We start from the raw sequence: 12,664 nt of genomic DNA on the forward strand, positions 1-12,664 counted from the left end.
AGACTATTATTCAAAGATGGAGTTTGAATCAGAGACTGAGTTCTTGATTTAAAATTCGGCCTATAGACCCCACAGGCCCCATACAAGATAAGGGTTCCATATTCTTTCATTAACTCTCAAGTGACTTAAAAAGGCCACTATTATTGTGCCTAGAGTAGCCTTCATTGGAGAATAGACAAGCCAAATTTCTCAATAAAACTAAAACCTAAATAAAACAAACCCACAATAACATAATGATTTTTAAAAAAGGATAAATAGAGCTTTTTATTAACACTTTTTTGCTGCAACAAAATGACAGTCCACATCTTTTCATTCAACACAACAGAAGCTATGATCACATTACATCACTTTGAGACACAAAGCAATAGGTATTTTATTTTCTTAAGGTCAAGAATGGTTTGCATTTTTAAAACAAACTTTTTTGTTTTATATTTGCAGTAGCAGGGCCTCCAGTCACTAGCACAATACAATGAACAAATCAAATATCCAGAATAGACAAATACACCAAGGATATTTTTAGTTGAGTTGGGAAATGCATTATTATTAACTGTAGAGCATTATAAAGAGGTCTGATGATAACTTTTTAAACCAAAAAAAAAATCATTCCAACCAACCAAACAGCTCCCACAAGCAAAATGAAGATAATATACAGACAGGAAATTTAGTGATTTGCACTTATTGCTTGGTACACAAATGTTGCATTTCCTGTTGAATTATATTAAGAAATGACAAGCAAAATGCCTCTTCCCCATCTAAAATTCTATGACTCTATGAAAGTAGAAATTACAGTCCCCTAACCCAACATTAGGTGTATGCTATTTTTGGTTTGTTGTGAAGATTATTTCTTATGTTCCTGTGCATGGATATGTATAAGATTTACAGATGTAGATAGATAGATATAATTTTAATATAATTTATTGTCCTATATATTTAAAACAAATATCTCTTAAATGGGAATTTAAATAATAAAATTGTCTACTTACAGTATCTCTAATAAGTTTATCTTTTCATATTATATATAGCTCTGTGGCACAAGTTTCATATAGTATTTAATTTCTATTGAAGAAAGATATCTAAATCATTTTCTATTTATTTTGTTGTTAATATTGCATTTTAAGGGCTTTACCTCCATATTAAATTTTTATTAGATTCTTTAAGGTGTATATATCTTTTTTTCCTAATGCAAGTTACAACCAGTACAAAGTTGTAATAAAAAATACATTGAAGTCTATTTATTTTTATATTTTTTTTGCAAAAAGTTATGTGATATGTTACATGAAAAAACTGGATTTTATTGAAATGTGAAGTGTTTTATACTGTTAGGTAAATGAGTGGAAGAACATGAAGCATACCCCTCACTTCATAAGTTCTCTTTTAGAGAAATAAGTGTTTGTGTCCAAGCATTACTTATAAAGCTTTGCAAGATACTCCTTTTTAGGATCAACAAAACTTCCCACATTATGCTATCATAATAATTATTCAATACAACTTGCTAGCAGCTAGTCCACACTATATTTCTTCAATTAAGAGATAACTCCATGATTTACATTTAATGAATGTTGTCAAAACAATAATGCAACCAACTTAACAGTTTTCTCCCCTTTTTAAAACAGGACTTCTGTGCGATATCTTGCAATATAGTGTAACAAATATATAAGTGCATTTTACATGATCAAGTAACTTTGGCCTCTAACCTTTGTAGGATGAAGTGTGTCAACTATTTTAGTTGTGCTTTATTAATGGTGATGAGTTTTAGCTCATATGAACCTGATGAGTAACTACTTGTTTCTACAGTTTTGACCAGTCAAATCTTAAATTACGAATGCAAGAATGGATGACTTGGAAATGATGAAACTTCACAAATTCTACAGATTGCACTTGATGGCAATTTCATGGGTTTGTTCTGATTTAATTTTCATTTCTTACAGCAAGATTTGCCTGGTTGATATGTTTACATGTTTACACCACATTTTTTGAACTTTTGTGCAATCACAATTAATTTAATCACAAACACTAAAAATAAATCCAGCAATTAGTTTTGTTATGAATACTCATCTCGGTCCTTATAGGTATATGAGTCTTGTACCCCTTCTTGTACAAATTCCTCTTTCTTTTCCCAACCATTGGGCCAACCTCCATTGGCCTGTGTTGTGGCCCCATAAGACTTGGTGGTACCATAATTTATATAATTTTGAGTAATGTCCCCTGTTTCTTCATCAAGTTCATCTTCATGGATAAATCCACATTTTTCTTCACTTGTTTCCTCAGGGTCTGCCCAGGGTTGCTTCTCTCCTGACGCAAATATTGCATAAAATATAACTCCTCCATAGTGAACTAGGGCAGCAATCAGGAAGACATACTGCCATTCTTCACGTGACTGCAGTGACAAAAAGTGGCACCATGAGAATAAACTCTCCATGATGGAAAAACTTAACATCTTCATCACTGAGCGCTAACTAAAGCACTATCTTTGGGGAAATTTATGTCCTAAATATGTAAAACAAATAATCTGATAAAAAACTTATATAATACTATTACTTTCCTTATCTAAATTTTTAAATCTAAAAGTGATAAAATAAAATTCTAAATATAGCCATGGTCTTTTAATATTACAAATATTCATGTTCTCTTTATTTACATTGATTTATCTACCTTTTTCCCCTATTCCTTTTGTTAATTTTCTTCTGGTAACCACAGTTTTGAAGTCCTACATGTACACATAGGGACTAATAGCAAATAATCATATTTTTCCATGGACAACTGTATATTTGTCTAATGTGAGGTTAGCAAATCATGCACAGAAGACTTCTATATGCCTTCTGGGAGTAAAATGAATTTTTAAAATTGCATCAGGGGTATCAGGAAGGCTGTTGAGAAGCATATTGCTGATTGCTTGAGAATGTGGACTCAAGAGTTTCTAGAGAGAGATTTTTCCCTTAACTCCAATTACCTTCCTGGTCAGAGGTATATGTCAGTGCATTCAATGCCAAAAAGAAGTGGGAGATGGGAGGGGTGCGAGTGGGAGGGAAGTTATGGGGTGGGAGAAAACCATTGTAATCCATAAACTGTACTTTGGAAATTTATATTTACTAAATAAAAGTTAAAAAAAGAAAATATTAACTCTTTGGCAACCATATGAGAGGATCTTCTACGACTGAATATCTGTTTTGCTCCATCTTACCTTATTCTTGGTCATTGCACCAACAATAATAGGGCAAACCATTCCTGACAATGTGCCAACCCCATTCGAAATGCCCATTAAGATGCTCGCATATCTTGGAGCAATATCCAAGTGGTTAACATTGAAACCTGAAATATACATATAAGCTTTGACTCAGACATTCACAAATCTCTTAAAAGTAAGTATCTGTAGATTAACACACCACAACTCCTTAACAGATGCTGGGTATAAAACATGTGCTTGATAAAGGCGTTTTGATAATTTACCTCAGGGATATAATATAATTAGGTATAATTTCTTGCCCAACACCTAATGTGCAATCCTCACCTTAAGCAACAACAATAAAGATAAATGGTGACACTGGGGGTGAACTGAGTAGTAACAAATCCAAATTATGTTTTCTAAGTATTGACTTATTTTTAATGTGAATATTTTGTTATTCATCACATAATATATATATATATATATATATTTGCAAAAATATGTATATGTGGTTTTATATATTGGGTACTTTAAGAAATTTGTGGAAAATGAAAGTTAAAAATTTTGAAATTCATTTGTATTTTTCATTATATGCATTTTCTGAAAAATGTTGGGAGTCCCCTCATATTTATATGTCTGTTCATTTGTCACATACAGGGTTACAGGAATATTAAAAGGTGATGAGAAACACATTATATAGATATATACATAGATGTAGATAAAAATATTTATGTAAACAAAGTTATTTATACATATATAATTATATATAGTATCTGTATATATAACATTTATTAACAGTCAAAATCAGAATGTCATAAGTGCAAAGAAAAAATTGTATCTTACCAGATATAGCAAATCCACTGAATCCAACTGCAAGTACCAAGAAGGAAATTGCTACACCTCTGGTATGAGAATAGCCAACAACTAGAAGCAATGTGGCTTCCATGCCAAAACCTTCAAAAACAAACACATGAAATTCATTAGAAATGAGTGCTATTTCAATTGTCTAGAAATATCACCTCGGAGAGTTCATATTAAAAAAGACTTTATCCTTAAAAAAGACTTTAATAGTAGTAATAATTGATGTCAGAGATTATTCTTCCTGTGTTTTAACAAAAATACCCAAAACAACTTAGTTTCAATGATACAGAAGAGTTGAGATAGTTATAATATATACTAATTACATTATTATGCATTTATCTAGAATTAGAAGTTATAAATAGCTGGAAGTAAGATGGAAAATGATTTTAAATGAACAATGAAGGCAAGAATTTAAATGTAACTAAGTAATTTGCTATGTGTTGCAAGTAATTCATTCATTTAGAGGAGAATTTGCTGAAACTTAAGTACTTACCACCACAATTCATGATCTTTCTCACCATAGTAGTTGAAAGAATTTGCTTGCTTCTCAAAAAATCTGCAATTTGCCCTCCAATAGGCACAATAATTGTCATTACCAAGTGTGGCACAGCAGACAGCATACCAACCTGATGGAAAATAAAAAGGGCAATAAATATACATGACCATAAATAGTGTGTGTAATTTAATGGACTTGATTTTCTGAATCAATCATCAACTCTTTAGCAACAAGAGAAGGAAAAATACTTTCTCCAAATGACCACTTACTCACTACCAGAATAAGCAATAACTTCCCAGAACGACCAAATAAAGCTAAGTAAATTTACTTTGATCCATTTTTGTCTTCTAGAAAAAGGAAATGCTTTTTTATGCTATGTTTCACTCAGTAAATTTTGAGTTTATGAATCAATTATCCTGAATCTTGTCTCATAGTGGCTTACATTTGTATGTCCATTTTATATCTTAAATGTTTCTCCACAAATTCATCATTACCAAGAGAAGGAGAGGGGGAGTTGAAGAGTAATAGAGAGAGAAAAAATAGTCTTATTAATTGGATAAGCAAAATGCAAAGCTTTGCTTATCAATATTTCACTCTTTTGGCAAAGGGATTGTGCAAAGCACTATGAGAAGTGCAACACAGAGAATAAAGAAATAGAATTTTTGTGAAGTTTTAACCTACTGTCTTAATAATTGAGGGTATTGAATCTGCTAGTTCCTTAGACAATGTATAAATGTATTCTGTTTGTGACCTCAAAGGGTTATAGTCATTTCAAAACTTCCTGATGGTTCTTCAACTGTCTTTACACTTTCCATTGTCTTGTAAGTAACACTTATTGTTTCAGAATGACGAAAACCTTCTTAGAGGAGAATGCAGTTACCCTAATGATTAAGATTCCAGTGTCATACATTGGAGTGCCTGGATTTGACACCCAGATCTGGCTCCTTTTCTAAATTTTTAAAATTTGTTTTATTTTAATTTTTTAAAAATTTTATTTAAGGTATAAATTTTGTGTATTTCATATATACAGATTTAGGAATATTTTGATACTTCCCACCCCACCTTTTCTCTCTCGTGTACTCCTACCCTTCCTCCTCCTTTTCAATTGTTTTAAATAGTTTGAAAAGAATTGGAATTAGTTCTTTAAAAGTTCTATAGAATTCAGCAGTGAAGCCATCTGGTTCTTGGCTTTTCTTTCTCAGTAGGTCTTTCTGATTCAATCTCTGTCTTGGTTATTGGTTTGTTTAGGTTTTCTATGTCTTCATACTCAATTTTGGTAGATTGTATGTATCCAGGAATCTATCCATTTCTTCTGGATTTCCCCATTTGTTGAGATTTAGCTCTTTGTAATAATTCTTGATGATTCTTTTTTAAAAGATTTATTTGTTTATTTGAAAGGTAGAGTTACAGAAAGGCAGAGACAGAGAGAGACAGAGAGAAGTTTCCAACCACTGGTTCACTCCTCAAATGGCCACAAGGGCCAGAGCTGGGCTGATCTGAAGCCAGGAGGTAGGAGCTTCTTCAGGGTCTCCCATGAGGGTGCAGGGGCCCAAGGACTTGGGCCATCTTCCTCTGCTTTTCCAGGCCATAGCAGAGAGCTGGATTGAAAGTGGAGTAGCTGGAACTCAAATCATTGAATATATGGGTTGTTGGCTCTGCAAGCAGGGGCTCTACCCATAATGGCTGGCCCTTGATGATCTGTGGTATCTGTTGTTACATTTCCTTTTTCATCTTTGATTTTATTAATTTGGATCTTCTCCCTCTTCTTTTGATTAGTTGGGCCAATTGTATATCAATTTTGTTTTTTTGTTTTTTTTTTTTTTTCAAAAAAACAGCTCTTTCTCATACTGATCTTTCAAAATTATTTTGGTTTCAATTTTATTTATTAGTTCTCTAATTTATTTTTTTATTTTTTTTAAACTTTTATTTAATGAATATAAATTTCCAAAGTACGACCTATGGATTACAATGGCTTCCCCCCACACCGTCCCTCCCACCCACAACCCTCCCCTTTCCCACTCCCTCTCCCCTTCCATTCACATCAAGACTCATCTTCGATTATCTTAATATACAGAAGATCAGCTTAGTATACATTAAGTATGGATTTCAACAGTTTGCTCCCACACAGAAACATAAAGTGAAAAATAATAGATGATTTTTTTAAATGATGATGAAATCAGAGCAGACCTATTGTCATGTTTAATCCCAGTGAGAGTCAAGTTGGGAATTGATAATTTCTTTTTTTTTTTTTTTTTTTTTTACAGAGGATCAGTTTAGTACGCATTAAGTAAGGATTTCAACAGTTTGCACCCCCATAGAAACACAAAGTGAAATATATTGTTTGAGTACTCGTTATTGCATTAAATCTCAATGCACAGCACATTAAGGACAGAGATCCTACATGAGGAGTAAGTGCACAGTGACTCCTGTTGTTGACTTTACAAATTGACACTCCTGTCTATGGCATCAGTAATCTCCCTATGCTCCAGTCATGAGCTTCCAAGGCTATGGAAGCCCTCTGAGTTCTCCGACTCTTATCTTGTTTAGACAAGGTCATAGTCAAAGTGGAGGTTCTCTCCTCCCTTCAGAGAAAGGTACCTCCTTCTTTGATGACCTGTTCTTTCCACTGGGATCTCACTCGCAGAGATCTTTTGCCAGAGTGTCTTGGCTTTCCATGCCTGAAATACACTCATGGGCTTTTCAGCCAGATCCGAGTGCCTTTAGGGCTGATTCTGAGGCCAGAGTGCTATTTAGGACATCCGCCATTCTATGAGTCTGCCGAGCATCTCACTTCCCATGTTGGATCACTCTCCCCTTTATTTACTCCATCAGTTAGGGTTAGCAGGTACTAGACTTGTCTATGTGCTCCCTTTGACTCCCAGTCCCTTCACCATGACCAACTGTGATCTGAAACTGATCACCTGGAACAGTGAGATGGCATTGGTACATGCCACCTCGATGGGATTGAATTGGAATCCCCTGGTATGCTTCCAACTCCACCACTTGGGGCAAGTCAGCCTGAGCATGTCCCAAATTATACTTCTCTTCCCTCTCCCATTCCCACCACCATGTTCAACAGGGATCACATTTCAGTTTATCCCTGGTATGCAGGGATGGTTTAATGTGCGCAAGACAATCAATGTGATACACCACATTAACAGACTGCAGAAGAAAAACCATATGATTATCTCAATAGATGCCGAGAAAGCATTTGATAAAATACAACACCCGTTCATGATGAAAACTCTAAGCAAACTGGGTTTGGAAGGAACATTCCTCAATACAATCAAAGCAATCTATGAAAAACCCACAGCCAACATCCTATTGAATGGGGAAAAGTTGGAAGCATTTCCACTGAGATCTGGAACCAGACAGGGATGCCCACTCTCACCACTGCTATTCAATATAGTTCTGGAGGTTCTAGCCAGAGCTATTAGGCAAGAAAAAGAAATTAAAGGAATACAAATTGGGAAGGAAGAACTCAAACTATCCCTCTTTGCAGATGACATGATTCTGTATTTAGGGGACCCAAAGAACTCTACTAAGAGACTATTGGAACTCATAGAAGAGTTTGGCAAAGTAGCAGGGTATAAAATCAATGCACAAAAATCAACAGCCTTTGTATACACAGACAATGCCATGGCTGAGGAAGAACTTCTAAGATCAATCCCATTCACCATAGCTACAAAAACAATCAAATACCTTGGAATAAACTTAACCAAAGACGTTAAAGATCTCTACGATGAAAATTACAAAACCTTAAAGAAAGAAATAGAAGAGGATACCAAGAAATGGAAAAATCTTCCATGCTCATGGATTGGAAGAATCAATATCATCAAAATGTCCATTCTCCCAAAAGCAATTTACAGATTCAATGCAATACCAATCAAGATACCGAAGACCTTCTTCTCAGATCTAGAAAAAATAATGCTGAAATTCAAATGGAGACACAGGAGACCTTGAATAGCTAAAGCAATCTTGTACAACAAAAACAAAGCCGGAGGCATCACAATACCAGATTTCAGGACATACTACAGGGCAGTTGTAATTAAAACAGCATGGTACTGGTACAGAAACAGATGGATAGACCAATGGAACAGAATTGAAACACCAGAAATCAACCCAAACATCTACAGCCAACTTATATTTGATCAAGGATCTAAAACTAATTCCTGGAGCAAGGACAGTCTATTCAATAAATGGTGCTGGGAAAATTGGATTTCCACGTGCAGAATCATGAAGCAAGACCCCTACCTTACACCTTACACAAAAATCCACTCAACATGGATTAAAGACCTAAATCTACGACCTGACACCATCAAGTTACTAGAGAACATTGGAGAAACCCTTCAAGATATTGGCACAGGCAAAGAATTTCTGGAAAAGACCCGGGAGGCACAGGCAGTCAAAGCCAAAATCAACTATTGGGATTGCATCAAATTGAGAAGTTTCTGTACTGCAAAAGAAACAGTCAGGAGAGTGAAGAGACAACCGACAGAATGGGAAAAAATATTTGCAAACTATGCAACAGACAAAGGGTTAATAACCAGAATCTACAAAGAGATCAAGAAACTCCACAAAAACAAAACCAACAACCCACTTAAGAGATGGGCCAAGGACCTCAATAGACATTTTTCAAAAGAGGAAATCCAAATGGCCAACAGGCACATGAAAAAATGTTCAAGGTCATTAGCAATCAGGGAAATGCAAATCAAAACCACAATGAGGTTTCACCTCACCCCGGTTAGAATGGCTCACATGCAGAAATCTACCAACAGCAGATGCTGGCGAGGATGTGGGGAAAAAGGGACACTAACCCACTGTTGGTGGGAATGCAAACTGGTCAAGCCACTATGGAAGTCAGTCTGGAGATTCCACAGAAACCTGAAGATAACCCTACCGTTCGACCCAGCCATCCCACTCCTTGGAATTTACCCAAAGGAATTTAAATTGGCAAACAAAAAAGCCGTCTGCACCCTAATGTTTATTGCAGCTCAATTCACAATAGCTAAGACCTGGAACCAACCTAAATGCCCATCAACGATAGACTGGATAAAGAAATTATGGGATATGTACTCTTTAGAATACTATACCGCAGTAAGAAACAACGAAATCCAGTCATTTGCAACAAAATGGAGGAATCTGGAACACATCATGCTGAGTGAAATAAGCCAGTCCCAAAGGGACAAATACCATATGTTCTCCCTGATCGGTGACGACTGACTGAACACCAAGAGGGAAACCTGTTGGAGTGAGGTGGACACTATGGGAAATGGTGGCTTGATCAGCATAGCCCTGACTGTTAATGAACAACTAAATACATTATCCCTCTTAGTAGTTTTTTTATCTGTTCTACTTAATATGACTGGTTTAGATCTGTAATTGATGCACAGTTATTCTTAAGTTCTCTAATTTTAATTATTTCTTTCCTCCTTCTAATTTGGGGTTTGGTTTGTTGTTGTTTTTCTAGGTCTTTGAGATGCATTGATAGCTCATTTTTTTATTCTTTTTTTAACTTTTAATTAATGAATATAAATTTCCAAAGTACAGCTTATGGATTACAATGGCTTCCCCCCCATAACTTCCCTCCCACCCGCAACCCTCCCCTTTCCCACTCCCTCTCCCCTTCCATTCACATCAAGACTCACTTTCAATTCTCTTTATATACAGAAGATCAGTTTAGCATATATTAAGTAAAGATTTCAACAGTTTGCACTCACATAGAAACACAAAGTGAAAAATATTGTTTGAGTACTAGTTATAGCATTAAATCACAATGTACAGCACATTAAAGACAGAGATCCTACATGAGGAGTAAGTGCACAGTGACTCCTGTTGTTGACTTAACAAATTGACACTCTTGTTTATGGCATCAGTAACCACCCTAGGCTCTAGTCATGAGTTGCCAAGGCTATGGAAGCCTTTTGAGTTCACCAACTCTGATCATATTTAGACAAGGTCGTAGTCAGAGTGGAAGTTCTCTCCTCCCTTCAGAGAAAGGTACCTCCTTCTTTGATGACCTGTTCTTTCCACAGGGATCTCACTCATGGAGATCTTTCATTTAGGTAATTTTTTTGTTGTTGTTTTTTTGCCAGTGATTGCTCATTTATGGGATGCCTTTCCAATTGACTCCAGCTTTCTGCCAATGCAGGCCCGGGGTGGCAGAGACGATGGCTCAAGTAACTGGGATCCCGCCACCCACATAGGAGAAATGGATTGAAGTCCATGCTCCCAGCTTTAGCCCTAGCTGTGACAATTGTGATAATTTGGGTAGAGAACCAGCAAATGTATCTCTCTTTCTCTCTCTCTCTCTCTCTCCTCCACTCCCTCCCCCTCTACATCTTCCTCCTCCTCTGCCTCTGTTTCTCTTTTATCTGTGTGTGTATTTATCACTCAAATAAATAACTTTTAAGTACTAAAAATAACTTCTTAGAGTATTATTATTTATGACAATGACACAGTGGTTTGGTCCTTATTTTAAGGTTTCCAAGGGTAAGCTAAATGTTCTGAACATATAGATAACTGATTCTTCATAGAAATCCCTGCTCATTAGACCTGCCCCATCTTCCTCTTTCTTTATCTGGGTCAAACTCTGGATTGTGTCTTTCTCCATCTGGCCCAAATTCTTTTTAGAAATTGGCATGCTGCACTGTAGGAAAGTGCAGACATCCAACACGACTTTCCTCTGGTCCTCATTAAGAAGCTGAAAAGAAATGAATGGATGCTCTAATCGGACTGATCCCTACAATCTGACTTTTCAAGGAGGTGGCTAATCTTAGCACTTACCTTCCCCTGATACGCCATTCCCAAGAGCTTGAAAATATTTACCTCTGAATATAGAATGGTATCAGTTAACATATTAGTTCTAAAATATATTATATATAATCATCCTAATAAAATTTTATTTAAGTATATGACATGTTAAATAAATAAATTTTGTCTCAATATATATACATATACACACATATGCGTGTGTGTGCATGTGTGCTTACTTCAAACATTTCATGGAGAATGGAGTTAAATGGTGCTTATTTGGGCACAAGAAAACATTAAAATTCATGCATTCACGGGGTCTTCATGATTTTCATAGAAAATGTATATGAGAAAACTAAACATGGATTTTGAAATTTTATTGTGCTAAAATAAACTTATGTTTAATTTTGCTCAAACTTTTAAAGTATTTTGAAATTATGTGAGTATAGATCATAAAAATAGATACAGATATGGATACAGTTACACAGACATATAGGTATAGATATAAAATAGATATATGTTAGTTCTGTTTTCATTGAGTCAGTATATCTAGAAAGAATAGCAAACCTTTGTATTTGTGGTTTTATCTATAGGAGACACTACTTAACCAAAGTTGGGGAGAATAATCATCTATGCAAATATTTTATTTCACTTAAATTTTGCTTCACGTCTGAAACATAGTGTTAACCATTATCTATAAGTAGGAAAGTAAGACCAGCAATTATTCTAAAATTTCCCAAGGTTACATACCAGAACTTTACTGTGGAGTTTGAATTCAAAGCCATGTCACCCTAGATTCAAAGCCCAAGCTCTATTTTTTCCATCACTTCCTCTATACATTTTTTAGGTAAGGCAGCAGATTTTTTTAGCAGTCTAAGCACAATATTCAGAACAATCTGTGTGTGCAGAATTTATCCACAATTTTAGTTAAGTATATAGCAGGTGACTCAAGCAGGTAAATCAGTATTTTTGGCTATTATATTTAGTTTTTGCAAAACAACATTGTTTTTAGTCCATTTCAATTAATTAGAGTACAGAGCCAGAATGACTGCATGGTTTAATTAACATCAGTTGGCTCTTTCCCTCTTCCCCATAAGACCTGACTTTATTAATAGCCTCCCAGTGTCATATTTGTCCTAGATTATGAAAATGAACTCACACCTCCAGCAGCCTTTGTTGAGAAGTGTAACACCTCACAGAGCTCCCAAAGGCTACCCTGCAATGTTTGATCCACTCCCGGGGGAAGAGCCCTGTCTAAAGCACTCATTCTTCTCCGTGATGGAGGAAGCAGTTTCCTTAGAAACAGGGATAACAAAAGAGCTCTCAGAATAGCTACTCCTAAACTCAGGTTTGCTTCAGTCCCAGGCCTCGGAGTCTTTCAAGTAGAGACA

General features: G+C 35.5%; 1 protein-coding gene across 1 annotated transcript in view; it reads right to left on the reverse strand.

Moving 5' to 3' along the window:
- Positions 1 to 255: 255 nt before the first annotated feature.
- SLC17A6 (solute carrier family 17 member 6) overlaps positions 256 to 12,664 on the reverse strand; it is a 50,339-nt gene continuing 37,930 nt past the window's right edge. Inside the window, exons 9-12 of the mRNA XM_002709004.5 lie at positions 4,518 to 4,650; positions 4,007 to 4,117; positions 3,182 to 3,309; positions 256 to 2,377 (exon numbers count right to left, since the gene is read on the reverse strand). Coding sequence (XP_002709050.1) covers positions 2,042 to 2,377; positions 3,182 to 3,309; positions 4,007 to 4,117; positions 4,518 to 4,650 — 708 coding nt within the window. The 3' untranslated portion in view covers positions 256 to 2,041. The remainder of the gene's footprint in view (positions 2,378 to 3,181; positions 3,310 to 4,006; positions 4,118 to 4,517; positions 4,651 to 12,664) is intronic.

This window comes from Oryctolagus cuniculus, chromosome 1 (genome assembly GCF_964237555.1).
Source record: "Oryctolagus cuniculus chromosome 1, mOryCun1.1, whole genome shotgun sequence".
Lineage (NCBI taxonomy): Eukaryota > Metazoa > Chordata > Mammalia > Lagomorpha > Leporidae > Oryctolagus > Oryctolagus cuniculus.